At 44.5% G+C, this 23985-nt stretch overlaps 1 protein-coding gene across 1 annotated transcript in view; it reads left to right on the top strand.

Annotated features, from left to right (window-relative positions):
* The window catches only part of SUCLG2 (succinate-CoA ligase GDP-forming subunit beta), a 135248-nt gene extending 113345 nt beyond the window's left edge, over positions 1–21903 (top strand). Inside the window, exon 11 of the mRNA XM_078876627.1 lies at positions 18481–21903. Coding sequence (XP_078732753.1) covers positions 18481–18590 — 110 coding nt within the window. The 3' untranslated portion in view covers positions 18591–21903. The remainder of the gene's footprint in view (positions 1–18480) is intronic.
* Positions 21904–23985: the final 2082 nt, after the last annotated feature.

The raw sequence follows: 23985 nt of genomic DNA, 5'->3' as shown, positions 1-23985 counted from the left end.
GGGGTGGCATACGTTGAAGGCTTGGGTTGGGGGGGAGGGGGGTGGGGGTTTGTCATCCTTGAAATGGCACACACGGCGGGTTCACCTCCGCCACGCTTGTGTGTGTGTAATTGACGTTAGACCGTGCTGCCGATTTACTGACACTGGGAAGTAACACGTCGGCGCCCCCCTTCCCCTCATGCATTGCCAGTGTTTGGCCCGCCTCGGTCGTGGAGGTGCCGAGGGAGGCTTTCACTCGGGGGCTTCATTTTCACAATTTATATTTCCGCCCCGCGAGTGGCGCTGGGATTGTGCACGCGTTGACCCATCGCGCACGCCAGTTAACTCCTCTCGTTGTCTTGTCACGGGGTCATCGAGTAAGTAAAAAAAAATTTAAGATTTAATGTTTTGACTTGTGTGTCCGACAGCGTTGCGCCTTTGCATTGCACGCGTATCTCTGACCCAGAAAAGCAATGGGTTAGGCAGGGAGTGTCCCTGCCCCCCCCCCGCCCCCCTTTTTACCCCCCCCCCCGTCACTTCCGAACATATCGTCGTTGGGGAAGGAATGTTGCGGCCCAGCGTCGTGTGAGAAAACGCTTCCGCGCGGTGGGTTGAAAGGTTAATGCGGCATTTGACGTATTGACGGCAGTTGTCAAAGCGTTTGCAGAGTTTTCCCATTAAAGGTAAATCCAGTTTGTCTGCTTGACAGGTCCCAATAAATTCTCAGTTCTCAGCATCTTTTGTCTTGCCACTTGTGCTTGACAGGGCTTTGTTATGGCTGGGAGGCAAAATCAATTGGGGAGAAAGTCTTGAGATATAAAAAAAAAATAGCATTTTATGCGCCCCACAATCCTCCTACAATTACGCAAATAAATATGAACTTGCTTGAACTCTAGATGCAATCCGTTCGCCACACTTGGCTAATTTCCATTGTTCGTGTTGGCACATTTATTGAGCAGCTTATCCTTTGTTTTGTTGGTAGTTTTGTTTTATCATCTTGGTTGTTTTCTTTAGCTTCTAGGCAAATGTGGAAGCTGTCAACCAACGTCATCAGTGGTAATTGATCATGTTTAAATAATTAATGTGAAGCATAATTGATTTTGGAGTGCATCGAGTTTTGATGATTCATTATATTCACTCGACAGTGTAATTTTCAGTATAGTTTACAGGTAAGGTTCATGGCAAACAGTTGATACAAATATGTTTTTATCATTCTTTCAACCAGCTTTCATGAACTGCACTTAATGCATTCGAATTATAATCCACACGTGTCTCGGTGTGCCTTGAATTACAAGTAAGGTGATAATCATTCACAGTGTGGTCGAATTAAAGCAATGTAAACTTTCGTCTCAATTTACCCCTGCTTGCTTAATTAGAAGCAACATGTGTAAACTCCAAACAGATGTTGCAAGTTACGAGTTTTGCGTGCCTGTGCGCGTGCGTGCTTGGTAATGTGGGCAGCTGGCACGGCGGTTAGCGGCGGTACTGTTCTATGAACCTGGAGACAAGTTCGATTCCCACCAGTGACGGCTAACACCAGTGGCGAGTGCCATCTGAGCTGGTCCCACTTCCCCCCTTGTCTCAGTCTTAAAATGAGTACCTGGTGCAGTGTGTAAACATCTAAAAATAAAACTATTTTTTTTATTTTACCAAGTAAGGCCCACCAAACTATACAGCTCCTTTTCACAAAAGACCTGGCCACAACTGACAGCTGAACGAAGTGGCTTATTCTCACGCGAAAACATTATTGTAGCCAAATATATTAAACGTACATTGTTTCGAAATGTGGTGGGGGAAAAAACCGAGGACCCGAAAAAAAATCCACGCAACCACGGGGAAAATGTGTCAACTCCAAATATACAGGCACCAGGGTTGGGATCAAACCCACAACCTCCTGCATACCAGGCGAGGTAGTTAACATCTCGCTACCGTAGCGCCCCAACTACGTTTGGACTGGCCAGACAAAGGTGGTTGGGCACGGAGTTGCCCTCCCCCACCCCCTATCATCACCCTCTCCCCGTGCACCTTGGCAGGCTTTAATAGGTGCTCACTAAACAGCACTTGTCCCAAAGGTGTGTTAAGGCTATACGGGGAATCTTTGTCTTTTTTTTTCTGGCCACAGTTAATCCAGATACAGTGATTGCAGTTAATCGCATTATTGGGTAGATGTGGTTTGGGTGCAATTTGCGACACCTCAGGAGGGGAAGTTTAATCATCTTCCATTGATTTTCATCGTGAAGATTGCGGTGTTTAAAAGAAATGGCTCACTGAGCCTATACTGGGTTGTGGTAACTTGTTTTTTTTTTTAAACGTATGTGCGTATAAATACACGTATGCCAATACTCTCTCTGAATTGAATCGATGAAACCCAGTGATATGTTTAGCACGTGGCCCTCAATGAAGGATCTTGGAAGTAGGGATTTATTTCGCAACTTACACATCATTTGTCTTGAGCAGCAGCAGCAACTGTAGTCCATTCGTTGCTGAATGAAGGCAATGTCATCATCAACCAGTCTATGCACTTCCGGATGAAAGCATAATCATCATTAGGCATAGTCTGTGAACTTCATGATGAAGGCATGATCATCATCAGCCACTCGATCCACTTCTGGATGTAGTTTTCAGCCACAGTCTATGCACTTCCTGATGAAGGCATAACCATTATCAGCTAGAGTCTATCTGCTGCTGTATGAAGGCATACTCACAATTAGCCACAACCTATCCACTGTTTGGTGAAGGCATAATCATCATCAGCCATGGCCTAGTCCACCCTATGATGAAGGCCTCTCTCTTACCAACACCCCCACCGCTCTTTGTCGTGCGGTGCCGCAGTCAGCCCTCACAGCTGCGCGCGAACCGATATCGCTCCATCTCCTCTTCGGTGGTGACCCTCTCTGGGGTTCGCTCTCTCCCAGGGCTGCCCTTCCTGCTCCAGTCTTGCCCACCGGCCATGATCGGTTATCGTTGGCAGCGTGACTAGAACAGATGATGTCCTGTTATTCAAGTTAAGAAAATGTACCTCTTTCATTCCTGGCACTGCCTTATACAGATAGATATGGAACAAAATCAGAATCTTTATTTATACTGGGGGAATCCGATGAGGTATAGAGCTCTTTTTTTCACAGATCTCCAGTATATAGATACTAGCATAAGTACCCGGCGTTGCCCGGGTGAAAAATATATTTCTTAATAACCTTACATATATACACAGATGGGCTGCTACCCCTGCCCCCCCCCCCAGCCACGATCTCCTGGGCCGCTGTGCAGTAATATGTACGGCCTATAGTGTGGTGGGGTGTCGAGGCCTAGTACCGTGCAGAGCCTCCGGCCTCGCCTAAATTTCCCACCCGGCTGAGGCTGGGTACAGGGGCCGTTACCCCCCCCCCCCCCCCCGCGCTACAATAATACTGTCTAATCGCTATAATTGTATTATCTACCGACCCTATAATAGTAATTGCACACATTGTGGTGGGGGGGGAGTGAAGAGGACGTGAAACTTTGAATTTACCTCAGAGTCGCGTGCTGGGTGTCGAGGCCTAGTACCGTGCAGAGCCTCCGGCCTCGCCTAGATTGCCCACCCGGCTGAGGCTGGGTACCGGGGCCGTTCCCCCCCCCCCCCCCCCGCGCTACAATAATACTGTGTAATCGCTATAATTTTATTATCTACCGACCCTATAATAGTAATTGCACAGACAAACAGACACACAGACAAACAGACACACACACAGACAGACAGACACACACAGACAGACAGACAGACGGACAGACAGACAGATTTGCGATTTTATATATATAGATGATGGGATTCTTTGTTGTAAAAGTTCCTTTTTCAGAGTAGAGAGAACTAAAATATTGAACAACTTAATTATTCAACATATTGTGCGTTGTGGTGCCTTAATAACTGTGAAGTTGACAAATGAGAGCACTGCTAAATTCATATATTAACATCTTTTTTTGGGGTGGGATTGATTTCATGTGTGCTTGTGCACGCCACTGCCAGTTCAATTCCCTTAATATTTTATGTGATCTTTATACAAGTTTTTGGCTCTTATTTATATACTTTTTCTCTTGTATCAAACCTTTGGGAATCTGAGTCTCTTATACGTTTGAAATCACATCTTAAAAGTTACCTGTTTGCACAGGCTTTGTTTAAAACAAAAAAAATGTATGCAAAGCGCTTTGAGGCCTTCTGGGATTTGTGCGATCGAAAACTGAGGAAATCACTTATGATCATTACGATTTATTATTCATGTATGTCGGTTGAAAAGCATACACGTGCACCTGCATGTGACGCTGCTGTGGTGTAATGAAAACAGTAGAATTGCGATCCAGATGGTTCGATTCGATCTCCCAGCGCTGTGGTTGAAACAACGCTGCAAGTTCATTCAATCTCGCCCACCCTGGCCGCCACCTCTGTCCATCCAGCGGTTTAAACGGGTTACACCACGGTTAAAGATGTTCACCGCATCGCGCACTTTAAAATTAACTTCTGTAGCCGTCTGTAATGCTCTTCCTTCCGATATTAGGAAGCCACTGGAGCTATGCACTTTTAAATCATCTACATTGACGAACTTATTTATTTCGAACTACTTTGTGTGTTTAGTTTGTTGTCCCGCTCCCCCGCCTCACCTCCAATTAGCGCGGTTGGCTACGTATGGTACCAAAGGAGTTCAACATATGTACGTTAAATTTTGATTTAAAGCTTCCGTGACTGCAGGGATTCATATTCTTGGTTCTTTCGGTAAAGTCACGTAGAAGGGAAATGATAAAATAATAAAAATATAAAACAATAAAATTCTCACGACGTTTCGATTGCAACACAAGCAATCATCATCAGGTGCAAAAATCACAGCAAGAAAATTTGAAAAAAGTGGCGTTTTTTTCTTCACGTCAGCACCACGGACAGCGACTTGGCAGTTGTTCAGATGGACGAGTCCATCGATGTTCTTTACCGAAAGAACCAAGAACATACGTACGTTAGTCAATCGGTAGGTCACGTGTGGTGACGGTAAAGTTGTGGGTACTCTCACCCCTTCCAAGTCGTCTTGCAAGCGTCGAGTAGTAGGTGAAACAAATGCCCTCTATAGTGGCTCTGTGGGGGCTCGCTCTAGTGAAGTACCATCTGTTAGCAGTGGCGTGAGCAAGGTCTTGCAGGACTGCACCCCTCACCTTGTTTTGACCGTACATCATTCTTGTTTGTACGAACGTTGAACTTATTTTGCAGCCAATCGGAGGTGCAGGGGAAGGACAACAAACTAGATACAAAAACGCAGCAGTTCTAAACAAATGAGCTTTCAATCTTGATGATTTCAAAGTGCATAGCTTCAGTGGCTTCATGCACACGCAAGCCGGCGAGCACATTGCTTGCCTATTTGCAATAATTACTTGCAAGTTCTGCTTGCCGTCTGGGCGGTAAGAGATATTGGTGGGGGGATACATTGCACCGAGACACAATTTTGCTTGGAAGTTTTGCCTTGTTAACTTCATTTATTGCTCTTTAGAGCTCTGAGGACCCATATATATATCTAATTCGACTGTAAGATACATTCTCGTGAATAGAGGCGGCCACAAAACCACAATTGGATGGAATTGCTGTGGTGATCTAATATTTGCTGCCGGCTTTTTTTTTTGCGTGTGCACGGCTCCTCATTGTCCCGGTGGTTTTTACGGCCATCGTATTAACTCGTAACTTAGGGAGAGGGGGAGAATGACCGTTGTTTTGTTTGCGCACAAGTACACAGCATTGCGCGTTGCCGTATCGTATAGCAATTGTAAAAATAATGAAATGCGTGTGTATGTACAGCCTATTATATTATTGGTTCTTTCGGTAAAGTCACATAGAAGGGAAATAATACAATAATAAACATAAAACTATTAAATTCTCACGACGTTTCGATTGCAACACAAGCAATCATCATCAGGTGTGAAAACCACAGCAAGAAAATGTATTGTTTTATTTTTATTATGTTTTATTTTTATTATTTTATTATTTCCCTTCTACGTGACTTTACCGAAAGAACCAAGAATATGAATCCCTGCAGTCACGAAAGCTTTAAATCGACAAATATGTACAGCCTCTTTGCCAATCCACTGCTGGATGAAGGCCACCCCACGCCATGTCCGTCACGGGAGTTGTTTGACCATACTTCACCATGGTGGTCAGTGCGTGTTGGATATCACTTGTCCACTCGTATATGCTGTTGTGGCTGACTCAAGTTAGCGGCTTCATACGCAGTGCGCTAACCGCTGCGCCACCGTTCCCCTGTCGTGTTACATAACGATAACAATAATGAAAAGTCCTGCCTTTTTCTCGATGAGTAGTGGGTCACACTCGGAATCTGCTTATGCGTTGAGAGTGCGTTCATTACTTAGGAAAGCCGGTCTCTTGACACACTCCCACGGTAGGCTCGCTGTCATTCACACAAAGTAAAGCTGTTTTTTGTCTATTTAGCATTTGAACTTAACTTCACTAGCACACAACTGGGACAAGTCGGTTTAATTTTCAACCCCTGCCTTGATCATGCTCATTGTACGCGCAGTCGAGAAGTGAACATGAATTTCACCTGTGCTTACGTGATAGGGGCAGCCTCTAAGATAGCATGCACGCTCCATATTTAATGTCAATTCGTGGAAAACCATCGATAATTGATTGCTGCTATATTGACTACGCGGTGTATGAGCTTCCTGGAAAGCATGTGATTTATTGCACTCTGGGATAACCTCGTAAAAGATGTATACATACACACGATATGCGTGTAAGCAGAACGCAATTGTCTTAGCATCTTATTGGCGTTTCCATAAGCCCAGGTGGCCAGGTGGCCAGGTGGCACAGAGGTCAAAACCCTGAACCAGCGCCGTGGAATTTCAATTTAAAGCTTTTGTGACTCCAGGGATTCATCTTCTTGGTTCTTTCAGTAAAGTCATCACGTAGAAGGGAAATAATAAAATAATAAAAATAAACCAATAAAATAATTCTCACGACGTTTCGGCCACAACGCAAGCAGCCGTCTGCTTGCGTTGTGGCCGAAACGGCTGCTTGCGTTGTGGCCGAAACGTCGTGAGAATTGTATTTCATAATGTTTTATTTTTATTATTTTATTATTTCCCTTCTTTACCGAAAGAACCAAGAAGACAGCGTCGTGGAGTTTACCCGGGTGGGTTCAAATCCGGTCAGTCACCCGTGATTAAACTGAATCGATGGTCTATGTTAATAATGAATCAACGGTCTCATCCCCAGTAACCAACGACTGCACTTCAATTTGTTGAAATACAGCTTTAAAAAAAAACCGAAGAACATTTATCTGCAGCAGGCAACGTGGGGAAAAATGCAGCCCCATTCCCCTGCCCCCGAGTCTGTTGATTAAAATGTCGCTTGGAGGGGTTCTTGGAAGTAGTTCTGAGGATATCTCTTCCACGGATCATTCTCTAAGATGCGGGGTGGAGAGGCACTGCTGAGTGGGACATGTCATTGCACGGCATGGTGCCAATGTCACAGTTCGAAAACGGAAATCCAAAAATATCTTTTATATTTAAAAGAGGGTTTTGTATCTGCATTAGTTTTGAACATGATACAAATGAGCAGAGTAGTGATTACTTAATTGGTTACGTCCCAGTATTATTTAACACCTTGCCTTAACTCATTCAATCCCGTGCTTATTAAAGCAAGCTTAGCTTTTGAGAAATATTCATTGACGCAATAAAGTAAATGTAGAGGGGAGTTTAAATAATGCGTGTGCTTAATTTATCCCTGGCTTTTTCGCGAGGAATATTAATCCTGACTGCTATAGCACCATATATACGCTGTGAATCGTACAATGGATTTCCATAGTTGCACATCTCATTCTCTAGCTGTAGAGATAATTAATAGCAAATGGTCACATTTAAGTAAATAGCACTGAAACGCTGTTAATTTGTACACATTTAAGATAAAAGTATTAATATTTTTATTTAATGAATTGAAGATACAAAAAACACCCATCATTGTTTGATTGCGTTAATATATTTTGTGCATTGCTATGAAATGTGGTAATTGGGCCACATTGTTCCTGATTTCGGTTTGAATTGCCTTCGATTTACATTTAACATAGCCATTCCAGGGTCACTGGCAAAGTCCTTGCCAGTGACCCTGTAACGTTGATTAGATGTTAACTACCTCGCCTGATATGCAGGAGAACGTGGGTTCAATCCCAACCCTGATGCCATTATATTTGGAGTTTGCATTTCTCCCCGTGGTCGTGTGGATTTTTCTCTGGGTCCTCCGGTTTTCCCCTCCACATTTAGAATCAACACGCCTTCAGTGTATTTGGCTGCTTTAAATGTCCACGTGATAAGCCACTTTGTTGAGCTATCATTTGTGATAGCCAGGTTGCTTCCGAAAAAAGAGCTACATAGCTCAGTACGGCCTTACCTTATAAAATAAAAAAAATCGTTTAGTTTAAAAATAGTTTTACCATCCCCGCTGGGCACAGCGATTGTGCAAGTGAGCGAGGCGGATCCGACCCAGGCAGGTGGCGCTTGTGCCCCCCCCCACCCCCCGTGGAAGCGTTCGGCACACACGTGCGCTTCCTGATAGCCACTCGGTGTGTCCACCGCGCCAGCTGCTCCTCGTCAACGCGCATAAACCATCACACAAACTCCAGTCATCCGCGGAGCAATCGGTGGCTTTTGTCTAGCCATCGAACAAAGACGGCCAACGCATCGCGCGGTTTCAGATGTGCTTCTGCGGCCGTCTGGAACGCTCTTGCTTCCGATATTAGGAAGCCAATTTGAGCTGTGCACTTTTAAATCATCTAGGTTGACAAATTCGTTTCTTTAGGACTGCTTTAGTTTGGTGTTCTTCCCCTGCACCACCAATTAGCACGGTTGGCTACGTACAGTGTGAAATAAGTTCAACATTCATACATACACACACAACATTTATACACAACATTTATACACGACATTTATACACGACATTCAACGGGGCCGCCCGACACCTGTGCCGAGGGCTCCACCATTTTTATTTTGCGGGATTTTAGGACGTTCGGGGGGAAGGGGGGGGGAAACGTCTCCGTTGTTACAAAAATACAGGGTGCTTAAAATGAATGGACCCAATTTCAAAGCAGTATATTTCACGATGGCAACATGTTACAATTACACAAAAAGTTACGAACGGTTTAATGAGTTATCAGGTTTTACTAACCATTTTATAAATGCTCTATGTGCCCTCCACCTGCTGTACGGACAATATCGAGACGATAGTTGATTCCTCCCAAACGCCTCTCTTCTCACGTTTTCCTCTGAGGTGCGTGGTCGCCCTGTGCTCTTCCCCGCACATAAACAGCCTGTTTTCTCAAATTGTTGGCACCAGCGACGAATGCTCTTTGACATTGGCGGATCAATGCCAAAACGCCGTTGAAATGCACGCTGCACCGCAATTACGGATTAAGTCTTGCTGAACTGCAGAACGCAAACCGCCTCGTGTTGCGGGGGTCACCATCTCGCGAATGATTGAGGCTAGGGGCTGTTTGTGTGCTGGGAGAGGCATCGAGCGGTCATCATTTGAAACTCTATGCCCCGCCCTCTCTATGCCCCGCCCTCTCTATGCCCCGCCCTCTCTATACCCCGCCCTTTCAAGTAGTAAGAGTTTCATTCGTGGGCGGTTCGTGGTTGCAGAGATATAGCGATTTCAAATCGGGTCCATCTTTTTAAAACACCCTGTAGTCGCCCGAAAACGTATCTCGAGCGAGAAGGGCAACAACAATAAAGCCGGCAAATGTTTTTGTTATCTGAAAGCAAAAGATGGTTACGGACATTGAAAGCATCTGCTACCGGTGAATCGCCCCCCCCTTGTCGTGCGTTGCACACGAGTGAGAGGTCGACAAGACGACATTCCTTTGGGGTTGTTCCGTGCTCGCTGTGACCTGCGTTTGACTGGCGATATTCAACACTCGTTTCCACCCCCCCCCTCTTCCCCTCCGCCAATGGCCCTTGTCGAGGGAAATATTTCATCCCCGGGTCTTGTCCAAGTCGCCACTTGGCATTCGTCGTCGCGAGCCTTCGCCTCTTCCGCAGAGGCGGCGGCCGCGTTTCTTCCGAATTCTGCGTCGTGAAAAATGACCCCAAGAAATATCTCGTTAATTGTTCGAATTTCTCTTTGTGTTTATTCATTTTATTTATTTCTCATCCTCCTCTTCTTCCTTATCCTCCCATTATTCTCTTGTTTATGAGCTTCCGCCGCTGTTTATGCATCCCCGAAGCACCAAGCGGCAGATTATTAAACTTGGAAAACACGAGTGCAGCTTCCTGTTTTCGATGGATGTGCCTGAAAAATCCCCATTGGTCTGTTAAATAATTCAAGAAGATAACAATATGTGAGGAGGGTGGTGGCGGGGGGGTGTTCAGATGTGAGGCGTGGGGTTCCCCTAAATCAGCTCCCTCTGACTTTCATTGTGCGCATTCCTTTGCATTTATTTACACTTCGTTTTATACGTTCATTTATTTATCCTTGCAGTGAGCCTTTCTCTCGCGCGTATAAATCTGTCCGAGTATCTAATTTTCTGTTTATCAGTCGGTTTATACAAAGAAAAAGATCCCCCCTGTTGGGACAAGCGCTGTTAGCGAGCACCATGCCCGACCGCCTCCCTAGTGGCGATGTTTACATATCGCATCAGGTACTCATTTGAGGATGAGTCGACCTAGGGGAGGCCCAGGACCGGTTCAGATAATCGTTACTGGTATTGGTAGCGCAATGCGCTAACCGCTAGACTACCACCCCCCAGAGTATGCATATATAGTATATGCACACGCACACACCAAGGCCGTAATTGTAATATATATTGGGGGGGACACATCCCCCCCAATATTCAAATATGATCATAATGTCCCCCCCAATATATTGCTATAAAAAATAATTTCTATGCTATGTAAATACAAACAACAATTTGATAAACCTTGGCCACAATATCTGGACTTGTCTTCATATAAATCAATGCTTAGATTTGTGTTTATATGATTGTGGTTATGGTTGTTCTTTATTAATCCCTAATCTCTGCCATTACATACAATGAAACAAGAAATGGTAAAAAAGTAAAAACAGAGCAATGTAATACAATACACTATTAGACATTTTTGTAAAAAAAAAAGTACATCCCATGTGTTCGTGAATATTGTAATATTTTAGGCAGGAAATGAGTTTTCAAATTAAAAAAAAATTCTGGGTCGGGACCCCCAGACACCCTGGAAGATTTGGTCCCCCCCCAATGTTGACTCCATGGCTACGGCCTTGCCACACACAGCACCTTGCACGTGTGTGCGGTGTGCGTGGTGTGAACTAGCTAGCACAAGCGCGTGCAGTGGTAACACCGAATTTAAATTGAGTGGGGCGCAATAGTAAGCGCTTTGTGCACTACGAACCCAGCGATCTAACATCAGTGGCGAGTGACATCTCGTCCCTCTCCTGTGCACTGACAATGTGTTGAAGCATCGTCAAACAACGCCCGTCACTGGAATGCACGTGGAGTTTTTTTTCATCTGGCAGTAGATTGACATAGTGCTCATACATACACAGTATGAACGTATTAAAGTCACACTTTATTGTCGTTACTTGTGGAGAAAGTTGTTAAATGAGTCACGTTGAGGGTCTGTTAATTTTTTTTTATCAAACACTCTGTACTTTTTCTTCTTGGTTCTTTCGGTAAAGTCACGTGAGAATTGTTTTATTATGTTTTATTTTTATTATTGTATTACTTCCCTTCTACGTGACTACCGAAAGAACCAAGAAGATGAATCCCTGCAGTCACGAAAGCTTTAAATCGAACCTCTGTACTTTATTTGTATAAATTAGATAAATGTATGTTTTGTTACCATGCGATGTGTCAACCTCATTAATGGAAGATATTTATTTTCTTTGCTGTAAAAAAAATGGCTTTCCTTCAAAAGTGTAACACATTTAACAAGTTGCATTAATGCACCTGTGAGAATGCAATTATGTGGTGCTGAACAACATTTAAATAATGACCTTTTTCATTTGCCATCACGTCAAGCCTCATTAAAATGTTAAGACCTTAAATGTTGCGTGTGAAATAATGTCGGCGAAAGAGCCACAAGTAAATTTCGTCTAATTGGCAATTACATTTGTTTTTCCCATCGTCCATCGCTAATTGTTACGTTTTATGGATGATTAATATCTACTCTCTGACGATTGACATCTACATCTGAAGAACGCAATCTTTACTCTTTGTTTGTTTCGGTAAAGTCACGGAGGTAAAAAATGAAAACAACAAAATGTAGTTTTCATTTTGTATTTCATTTTTTACCTACGTGACTTTACCGAAAAAAAACAAAGAGTATGGATCCTTGCAGTCACGAAAACATCAAATCTAGAACGCAATCTTTATCAACAATATACTGTTTGAAATAAATCGTAAACGTCACAGTAGTGTAGTGAAGGTGAAGGTCCAGCCCTGCAATGTCTTTCTCATGCCACTGCTGCCAGAAGGGCATCCCCCTTACAGGGAACTCGTGCATCCTGGCCAGACATCTTGAAGCGACCTGTCGATCGACTCGCTGCCGTGTGCCCATTCACAGTGTTGGGCCAGACAGAGGATTTCAACTGCTGTGCCTGGACACAAATCCATCTGACCTCTGGAGTTCAAGCCCCATGTGCTAACCAATTACACCACGCACAGCAGCATCCCGTGACGTACTCCAGTATGGCAATACTCCCGTCGTGTTGAATGGCCAATCACTTTTTACGAGAAAAATAATCGCGTGTAAACCCCCTCCACCCCGATCCCTTCCGGCAATACGAACTAAGGCGCCGTATGAACGGGCCCCGAATGACAAAAGGAGGCTTTTCCAAGCGGTTTCGTTACGCGGTGGTGGTGGGGGGGGATATTCCTTTATGAAAACATCGTCGCTCACTTAAAGCAATGGTCAGCAGAGCCGTGCACCGCAGGGCGCGCCAGGTCTTGTGATGAAACACCCATTCAATGTAATTGGAGTCGCAGCGGTTTTGCCGTTTGTATGCGCGCACGCGCACACGCACTCGCTCGCCGGCCAGCGCGCTCGCACGCACGCACACAAACAACAATTTTGCTGAGAGTTTCAGCGCGGCGCTGATTAAATGTGGCTGCCCGCCCCCCCCCCCCCCAAGGAGAAAGCACGGTTCATTTCGGATGCCTTATCCCGCCAGAACGAAATGCACCTTTGATATTGCTTTATCCTTGCTGGACATAAATTATTTTATAACTTGAGCTCCCCCCCCCCTCCCTGTAGATAACCCACGCTTTATATAGGCCTTCAATTTGGAGTTTACAGGCGACCGGCCAGCCTGTGGTGGCTCGGTGGAAAAAACCGCAAAGCTCTGGAGGCTTTTCCAATTTCCTCATTTGAAATCCGGCGCAGAATGCTCGCCAGTGTCGTGAAGGAAGGGAGTGAAAGTTAACCGTTACATGAATCTCACGTCGCCTTTGACGTGGCATACTCCAATTAGGACGGTTATCCTATGTATGGTGCGAAAGAAGTTCAACATACATATGCACATGTATACTCTTTATTTTCAAGTTGTGAGATGCGTCTCTCTGTTGAATTCGAAATGTGAATGTTAGTCCCGGGTTCTTTGGGGTTTGCTCTTCAAAATCTCCCACGAGAGCACTTTTTCTTGCACGTGATTTGCATTCAAACGCGGAGCTTCAAAATAGGTCTGCTTCCAAGAGATTTGATGAATTTTTATGATTCGGGAGTCGTTATCCGGTTCGGTAATTGGTTGTTTTTTTTGTGTTTGTGTCTCGGTTTTGCCATCTGGCTCGTTCTCCTCTGCTGCCCCGCGAGCTATGGAAGCCAATCCTCCACCCCAGCCGTCCGTGCTGTGGAATCCCCGCCCCTATTTTAGTTTCATTATCAAGGCCTTCCACTTCCGCCTGCCATTCACCGTCACCTTTCTTAGTTATACAGAGTGGCCAAAAAGTCACGTCACGTAGAGTTATTCCATATATTTTAACAAATTACTTAGTGGTTATTTCATTTATTTTAACAAATGTTCAAACTGACTTTTATCCACATGAATGCATGAATTATCTTTTGAAATTAATGTAGGACTTCTTTTTTCTCTCGGAAGATTACAGGTAATGTTTAGTATACAAACTCGTTAATCTTTCGTAAAATTTTAATCGTTTTTAAATGTCATCTGAAAAGCAGGAAAAAATTGTTAAATTAATAATAGATAAAATATTAACTCAAAGAATAAACAATTAAAATGGTTTAATGCCAGTTGCCGAGGATGTGGCAGCTTTTGTGATTGTTTGGAATAGGTGCACGTGAGTTTTATGGCATTCTCAGACGGTGCTGCTGTTGAAGACATGGTACATTGTCAACAGATTTCTGTGTAAACGCTTGCAGAGATTTATGAATACAGTTTTATAGAATTCTTTATAAGATAGACAGGGGCCTATCGAAAACTTGGTGAGATCCCACTGAAATGGCAAGTCACTTTATTTTTTAAAGGGACATTTAAAAAAAAAATGATATACTGTGCATTACAAAAAAAAATCATCGTGTATTTTCTCAAGTGCCTTCATTTAATTTTTTTGGGGGTTTTCACATCTCATGTGGCTTTGAGTAGGTTTTCAAATTGCTTACCGAGATTTCCACTCTACATTTAAGTGGGTTTTTTTGGCCTCGGACCCACACAGACGCACATGTTGTGGGTTGGAGGCTTGACAGGCTCCGAAGCCTTATCGTCGCCAGCCACACGCACACACACACACGCATGCTGCGCTTGCACACTCGTTAGAAACCAAACCCGAGCCGTTCTTATTGGCACAACCTGGCACGGTTAATTTCTTGTCTTCAAGTTTTCAACCCCGTGGTCTTGGCTCTTCCCGTCTATTCCCCTAGCCCCCTCGCCCAGGGTAGGGGAAAGTGACATTTCTTTCAACTTCAACGTAAACCAATTTTTCATGCGACATCTCTGCTCTACGTCTGCGATATTTTTGGGCGTGTTGTTTTTGTTCAATAAATAAGTTGAGTGTGCGACCCCGAAGCTTAACTACACGGGAGATGCCATTGCCGGCCAACACCCCGCTGCTTGGACCCCGCAGGGTTGCCGTGGGAACCCGCGAAGAGTCCTCTGGATCGGGTCACGAACCAGGCAGGTGTCCGGATGTTCAGTGGTCATGGGAACGTGGCAAACACATTCCTGCGGAGGGAGCTGGTAGGAACGTTGGGTTCCTCGGTCGATGGCCAGGGTCAACGGCGGCGTGGTGTATTCCGCAAATATGCCCGACTGAGGGCAGGCACAAGCCGGCGTGAATAGGTTAAACGTCGAGTTTTATAAGGGCACCACGGGGTGACTAGCCCCTCCCCACCCAGCCCCACCCCTCCCACCCTCCCCACCCAGCCCCTCCCTACCCTCCCCTCTCCACCCAGCCCCACCCCTCCCATTTTTGGATGCACGACGGACGGACACAATAATCCCCTGTGGGCTGGTGGAACCAAGTGGTTCCTACCAGTAAAAGAGTAAACCCTGGGAGAAGGCAGCAGAGTCTTGAGGATTGTAGTTTTCGAGTTCGAGATTAAGTTGTTGAAACCTGGCGAGAGTTCTCAACCACAATAGTCTCATTTGCCGAGAGCAGCGAAATCTCACCTCCCTTGCCGTCTGCGGAATATTAGTGGCAACTGCTAAGGCTGGAAGTTGCGTGTATCAATTCAAGTTTCATTGCTTATCCGGGTGGGTGGCAATTGACGGGACCAGGTTAGTCGCATTTGCAAGAGTGACTTCGGTCAACAAAACAACATTCGCAACAAATGCAGTACGGCAATGAAGAAATCAGGGCAGGGGGGGGGGGGAAACAACTCTGTCAAATGGGAAATCGAAAATATTGCACAAACATAAATCAGTGTTAAATAATGCATTCCCTGTTGCATTAGTCTGCTCAGGCGGATTAATTTTTGACTGATCATAGAACAGTTAAGTTACAGGGCCATTACACAAATATAGGGTGACTATTATACGAATATGTATACAGACAAGGATTCTGTTCACTCACAAGGAGAAGGCTTCACTGTGACGCTTCATCACATGTGGCATGTAGAAAACACACGCAGCGCACATGTATCACACAAGTAACACACATGTAGCAAACATGTATCGCACATGTATCACACGTGTAGCACACATGTATCCCCCCCCATGAATGCGTGTACATTTACGTACGCATAGAAAACAAAAGACATCCTGCCACTTTGTTTATAAAAAAATAAATTGTGGGGTGGGGGTGGGGTTTGCAGGTGCACAAATGAAGTGCACCACGGTGGGTTGATATCGGTGTTGAGACGTTCGTCTCGTTCAGTTTCCCCTGCCATCATTCCAGACGAAAAAGAGGCTTTTGAGAAATCTGTCTTGTGGGCGGAAGTCCTTGACATGCACTCTACCAAGGCGTGGGTGAAGATACCCTTTGATGAGCCAACGAGAAGACGACTCCCCGACACGATCGCCGTCAGCGTTGTTTCTTGAGGGAAGGATAGGTAAAAAAACAAAAACTGTTTTAAATAAAACTTATCGATCGCCGTTATTTACGGAGATGTTTGGTCGGAAAGGAGCCACTCGTGATTATTCACGAGGAAACCGCACCGATCGTGTCCGGGAGAGGTAAATTGCGTGATTGATGGCTCGAGCGTAAACCGCGCGTTTACCGTATCGGACGCTCGCCTCTTGTCGTCCCTGTGTAGTGCCCGAGTAATTTATTGTCGGGAGGAGGTTTTTGTGTGTGTGTGTGAGAGTGAGAGAGAAAACCCCAGCTGACCAATAAACGCAGATACAAGAAATCGGTCGACTTGTCGAGCCTTGGTTGGGATATATGGCGGCTGAGCGTTAGTTAAATGGAAGCTTACTCTGAGGTTTTTTCGGTAAAGTCACGTAGGTAAAATAATAATAAAATATAATAATAATAAATGAAAATAACTAAATTAAATCACGACGTTTCGGAAGCAACACAAGTCTCCGTCTTCAGGTGGGACCGTCACAGCCAAATTTAGTGTATCAAGTGAAGAGGAATCCAAGAGACAAGATCTTAAATACTGGTTCAGGGGAGGGGGGAGGAGCTTATCTAAATGTGGCAGTCAGGGACTGGGAGGGTGGGCGGGGCTAGAAGGGGAAGGTGGGCGGGGCTAGAAGGGGAGGGGGCGGGGCTAGAAGGGAAGGTGGGCGGGGCTAGAAGGGGGATGTGGGCGGGGGTAGAAGGGGGAGGTGGGCGGGGTTAGAAGGGAAGATTCAAGTGAACCACCTCCACAGGGATTACGGCCGATAGTATTTAAGATCTTGTCTCTTGGATTTCTCTTCACTTGATACAGTTAATTTAGCTGTGACGGTCCCACCTCAAGACGGAGACTTGTGTTGCCTCCGAAACGTCGTGATTTAATTTAGTTATTTTTCTTTTTTATTATTATTATTGTGACTTTAACGAAAAAACCTAAGAGTATGAATCCTTGCAGTCACGAAAGCTTCAAATCCAGAATAAATTGAAGCTCCTTTATTATAAAAAAAAAACGAACTAACGTACAATCTAAATTGTACAAAACAAGATAATGGTAAAACAATGCGTGTGTTATCAACGCAAGGAGCCTGGTAATTAAAAGAAAACTAACAACGGACGACATTGCATGTTTTGTTTTTCACGGCTCCCAAATTCTTTCACGGGAAGCTGCATTCCATGAAGCGAACTCTGCCGCCATTGCCACGAGCAATAAAGGCAAAGACAAAGATTCCCCTTTAATACCTTAACACTTTGTTGGGGCAAGTGCCGTTAGCGAGCACCCTATCAAGGCCGAAACGGCACACGAATGGGGCCGCCTTTGTCTCCCCAGTGGCAACAACAACACGCGCAACTCCGTTCCACCCTGCCTGATGTTTCATGTGCGCTCGGGATCAAGTTTTGGATTTCATTTTTCAAATGTTGGAATTTGGGGTTTTTAGGACCCAAATTAAGATTTTATTCGTATTTGTATTTCTGTATTTAAATGTATAACATTTTAATATCTTCCATTCACTTAATTAATCTCTTTAAACTAAAATGGGTATTAATTCTTGATATTTAGTTTTGTGTTTAATAATTTAAGAAAGTGACTTGGCACGGCACTTTTGGCAGCAAAAATGCGGAGTAACATGACATAATTTGAAAACAACAAAAATGTGAACGTCCGAAATTTCATATCTAGGCCTAATTTTCCGACAATTTTTACGTAAATAATAATGTATTAATTTAAGCGTTTATTTGCACCACTTGATGGCACTTTTGGTGGGAAACACGTACGATTGACTTTACGGAAGTGACATTTCCCGTGACATCACATTTTCAGATCAATCCCAAGACGACACCGGTGACAACTTTTTTGCATCATCCGAAATTTCCTATCCAGTTCCCACGTTTCAGGTTAATGAAATTTTTCAGAAAATAACGAAAATCGTGGGAACCCGACCATTATGCGCTCGTGCCTGTGTGTGTGTGTGTGCGTGTCTCACAGGAACCAACGTTCACGAAGCCAAGAAGATTCTGGCGGACAGCGGGCTGCCGATCATGGCCGCCAATGATTTGGACGATGCTGCTCGCAAAGCTGTCGCGTGCGTCGCTTAATTTGTGGGGGTACTTCTGTGTGTGTGTCCCCCCACCCCGTCTCCCCTTCCCCACAACTTCTTCCCCACAACTTCTTCCCCACAACTTCTTCCCCACAACTTCTTCCCCACAACTTCTTCCACTCGGGAGCCCAGGAAATCTTCTTGATAATCTTCAACTTCGGCCAGAGAGATGCAGCCGTCCTATTCCAGCCTTCACTCTCACTGACGATGATGGGGGAGCGTCTCGGATCTTAGGTGGAAGTCCGTGAGCAAATAAATGTATGCATGCATGCATGTGGCAGCAATGTTAATGTACATCTTTAAGCGGCCAAATTACGGCAATGAGAAGACTGCTTCTAATGAGAAGACTGCTTCTCAATAAATGTACGTGAATGTAAGCGGCCGGAGAAATGAATGAAGGTCGATACTTCGTGCCGCTGAGCCAGTTTGCACAATTTTTGATCGTTTGATTACCCCGAGGCTTCCAAATAATTGTGCATGTGAAATGACCAAAGTGCAATGTCTGATGCTGAGAGAAAAATAAATACCGTTGATTATAATCAGCACAAGTAGTCTTAGTGCGCTGGTGATGTCGTCCAAATACCGAACTGTATTAAACTACCTGAATATCGGATTTAATTAATATCACTCAGCATTGCTACAAACTTCCATTTTTACCAGGTCCCCATTGCAGAAAGGTTACCACACATCTCCATGAGCTGTCGCCTGGTTATATAAAGGACTGTAGCTCGAAGTTTATTTCTATGATAGAAAAGTTTCAGCTTACTTTTGAAGTGACTTGTGTGTAACCTTTGAAAGGCGAAGCAAGCAATCACGAGACCGGCAGGCGGTCCCAACACTTAACTTGCACTAAAAAAACTAGCGAGAGCCGTCGTGATTTGCACGTGCGAATCTCTGATCCGTCTCTCTGCTTTTACGTTTCGTCGCTTAAGCGTTTGTCAAAACACAGGGCTTCCAGTGTGTCTAGCCATTATTGCGAGCCGTCGTCATTGCGGTAAGGAGGAGGGCGTAAAAGGTGCAGGCTTGGATTTTCTTGCTTTTACCCCATTGTTGGTGGAAGTGCCTTCATGCGACAACGCTCTTAGCGAGAGCCATTCTAAGAGGGTCTGTAGGGAAAGGTGCGAGAGGGAGTACCCCAAATGTTACTGCACCAGACATGACCTCTGAACTGTGGTGGAGCTATTTTATGTTCCTGGGATGGACAGGGGCAGTGGGATTTAAGAAGCATTGGAACGATGCAGAGAAAATAAAACAACAATGTACGTACGATGATATTCTGTACTATGAAAACTGCATTTTTTAAATGTGTTTGTAGAAAGCAATGCACTGTGGTTAACACGCAAAAAAAACCTGACGTTAAGTGTTGCACGTGAGGGCCCAAAAGGAAGCTGATATAATGACGTTAAAAAAAGAGTTCTTCGTATGCTACGTTCAAGGTCACTCGGCAGTTTGGATATAATTTTACATTTAAATTGGCATGCATTAGACTCGCTCTGCGGGGCACACATTACAGCGCTAACATGTTGATTGATGCCTGTGTTTATTTTAGAGCTGTTGAATGATGTCTAATTGAAAGCCAGTTGCCTGTAAAGATCTGTAAGGCAATAAATAGTCGGTAACATTGCGGCTTATTGGCTGTTTAACGTCACGTTTTATTTGTAAATGCATCAAGTTAAAATATTGGACAGCTTGCTCTCTGAGCACAATGTTGATTGCCTTAACAGGACCAAAACTTTAACTGTAATCTCTAATACATTGCAAAATTAATTTTACGATTACTGAAGCCTCGGCAATGTTGTGAAGGTGGTTATTGCGTCATCAGGGCTGGGCAAGAGGCTCCTGGCCACGGCCAGAGACACTTTTAGATGTTCCAGCAGTGTGGTCGCCATTACTCCTCGTTTCGTTTTTTTCATTCGTGATGAATGAGATAACTTGATGAATGCAATTGCTCTTCATAAAAAAAAACTTGTCCTCCAAAAGTGCCTATTTTTATGTGTCACTTGCACGCGCAAAGGGGAAATAAATGTAATTTGTGTGTTTTTTTTCTGGACTATATATCATACACAGAACGTTTTGCGTCCTTTAATAAATTACAAATTGCTTGCCATTAATCTGGAATGTAATGGTCTGCTAATGATTTTTTTCTCTCTAAGGAAATTGTGAACAATCTACGGCTAACTCTTCACGTGGGCAACTGTGGGGTAATCTTGAGAGTAAGAATGTTGCTCATTCCTTTTGATCCGAGTCCCATTGCACCACCTTACTCATTTCACGGCGTATCATTCCCATGCTGCCTTCTGAATACAGATGTCAGAAATGCCTTTACGTTTGGTGGAACAAGTGTTTATTTCGCAAGTCCCATAAAGAGATGTAATATATGCACGCCCCTCTGCAACCCCAGAAATGAAATGTAAAACTGTGCTCATTATTACCTAGCATTCCATTAGCACTGTGTACAAATTTGAATAATTATCATGGAACTGAAAATGTAAAAAAATGGGACTGAAAGATCCGTTGGGATGCACGCGTTTCCAGCAGAGGGAATTCTGGACTTGAAAAGAAAGTCTTTAAATTAGCCACTGTGGGTGTGTTTCAATTGCTCTGTTACAGTGTAACACGGTGTCCTGCTAGTGTGAGCCACGACGATGATGATGTTGCTGTTGGTGTTGTAGCTGGATTCGAACTCTTGATATATGAGACTCGTGCCCATGTTTCATGAAAGGTGCGACCCAAATAGCCACGCTCTCTGGCAAACCTTGAACACATGCCCAGGTAGGGGATGCTTGTGTCTTTTTAAACAGAAGGATTTTAATGTGATTCTTATATCTTTTCGTCATCGTCTGACTGTTGAATTAGCGCGTGGTAAATCGTTTAGTGTCGGAAGGTTGCGTAGTTTGGGAGCCAGCGTGTGAGCTGGCTTGTTGATGCATTATTACAATGAACGAACATTTGCATCACAATCTTGAGAAATGTGTGCCATTGTTAAGGCTTTAATATGTGGTTTCAATGCAATTGAATGAATTTCCACAGCTTTTAATCATTCTAAAAATTGTAATGCTTTATTCAGTGTCAAAAGATTATAGTGTTTGCTTAACAAATGGCTCGCGTTGTATATGTATGCACTCTTCCATGAAACACGCATTATTTTTACAATGTGAAACGTCGTAATCAGTTTAAACCACAAATCACCTAACGTTTTTTGAGTAGTATTGATTTTGGTTGCTAACCACTTCCATAATGGGTAATTAACGTTACTTTGTCAATCTGTATTCATTATTTTCACTTATTGGATTTCAGTTATTGGGTTTTGGTTGGGGGGGGGGAAAGCATTTGTCTTTCGCCCAAGAAAAATATTAAAACGGTAAAAAAAATTGTGTCTGGAAAAAGAGATCACTGTTTTGCTGTGACCTCATTTATTTGTCTGTGGCTGGTCTCTTCACAAGGGTCAAACATGAAAGGTTCGACCCAAATAATAAGGAACTGTTGTCCAGAAGGGCATCCAATTGGGGGATCCCAAGAGAGATTCTTTCTCGAGGGTGTATTGGCCTACTCTTCCGCATTGACCAGACGTCTTGCAAGAGGTAGGATTAAGTCAATCGGCGGAGTTTGACATATATTGGGGGTGGGGGTTCACTTTGTCCCTCACATTAGCAATCGCGGATGCATACATTTTATTAAAATATTTTTATTTTAAAAAATATTTAACTTGAGGGGAGGGCATTGCCCCCCACCCATGACCCCTCCCCCCCAAACTCCACCCATGGTAGTAACCCACGCTTTACCCCACCGCACTGACCTGCAGATCAACTCCCTGTGGTCGTGTGCTCGTCCTGCCGATGTGGACGACAGTGGCAGGGGGAAAAGGGGATTTAAGAAACTGGCACCGTTTCAGCTGCCGCGCCGGGAAGTCAAATCGAATCGCGGACTCGTGAATTGTAGTAAGCCCTGTGCCACTACTCGTTTCACCACGAGGGCGTGCTGTCGTTATCTCGTTTACGAGCTATCAATCTGGACGTGGAATACAACAACAAACTATGGAACGGCGTCGTGAATGTTGTGGACATTGAACTTCTTTCGCGCCGTACGCAGCCGACCGTGCTAATCGGAGATGCTGGGAAAGGACAACAAACTAAAGCAGTTCGAAAGAAACGAGTTTGTCAATCTAGATCATGATTTTAAACTGCATAGCTCCAGTGGCTTACGAATATCGGAAGAGCGTTCCAGACGGCCGCAGAAGCGCACCTGAAAGCGTGCGATGCGGTGACCGCCTTTGTTCGATGGTGAGCCAAAAGCCGCTGCTACTGCGAGGATGACCGGAGTTCAGTGCTGATGAAACCATTCATTTGTGGCAAGCACTTGGTTGTGTGCGACCATATATCATACATTCATTCGTATGCGTTCGTGAAACTGAAGATTGGGAAATGACGGGAAAGGAATCGCTAATCTGCCGTTGAAGCTCGGTGAATCCAAACCGCACAAGCCTTGTTGGTATTAGGGGGCGTCCATAAATGACGTCACGAACCTAGGGGGGGGGTCAGACATTTGTGACGATGTGTGACGAGGGGGGGCGGGGGTTTGAGAAATGTGACGTCACGTAAAAATGCGAAACTTTAAATAAATATAGACAACACGTTCCTCTTAATTAAATAGACTTTTTAATAAATGTTTTTTTCCTACAACATCAGAGTGCAGCGCCACATTAAATACGCTCTACAATGGCAATAGTCTAATGCGATTTGAAGCATTTTTTTTGGGGGGGGAGGGAGCAGAGCTTTGTGACGTCATATTTGAGGAGGGGTCTGACTTTGTGACGTGACGAAGGGGGGGGGGGTCAAAAATCGTCCAAAATCGCGTGACGTCATTTATGGACGGCCCGTTATGTATTATTCATAGCACAGTACCAGGAACATCGTGCAGGTGAATGCAGTCTTTCTGGAGCTGCAGACTTTTTGTTTTGCGTCGTCTTTATCGCTCGACATTTTCCACGTTCGCCCGCGAACGCACATTAATGGGGGGTGGGGGGGGCTCGAGAAGAATTCATTCAACTATCACTATCATCCTGCGGGAAATAAAACAAAAAAATAGCCGGCAAACTTGTTGAGAGTGGGGCTCGCGAAGTGGAAACCGCTGTAGTCAAAGCCACCTCTAGCTGAGCCGCAAAATGGGGGGCCGCTTTAAGGACAAACCGACACTTTTATCGCTATTTCAGTGTTGTTCCGCACCTTTTCATTAATTAAATTTTGTTCCTGTGGTTAGAAATAATTGGGCCAAGTGATTGATTGACGGGACGAAACTTTTTTGGGATGCGACGATGCAAAAACGGCGTTGGATGCTGCTGCCTTCTCTTGCCTCGTGTGTGTGTAGGTGTAGAGTAGAACCCCCTTTTAATCACC

This window comes from Lampetra fluviatilis, chromosome 44 (genome assembly GCF_964198595.1).
Source record: "Lampetra fluviatilis chromosome 44, kcLamFluv1.1, whole genome shotgun sequence".
Classification (NCBI taxonomy): Eukaryota; Metazoa; Chordata; class Hyperoartia; order Petromyzontiformes; family Petromyzontidae; genus Lampetra; species Lampetra fluviatilis.
The sequence above is the reverse complement of the archived record's forward strand: the minus strand, read 5'-3'. Positions and strand labels throughout refer to the sequence as shown.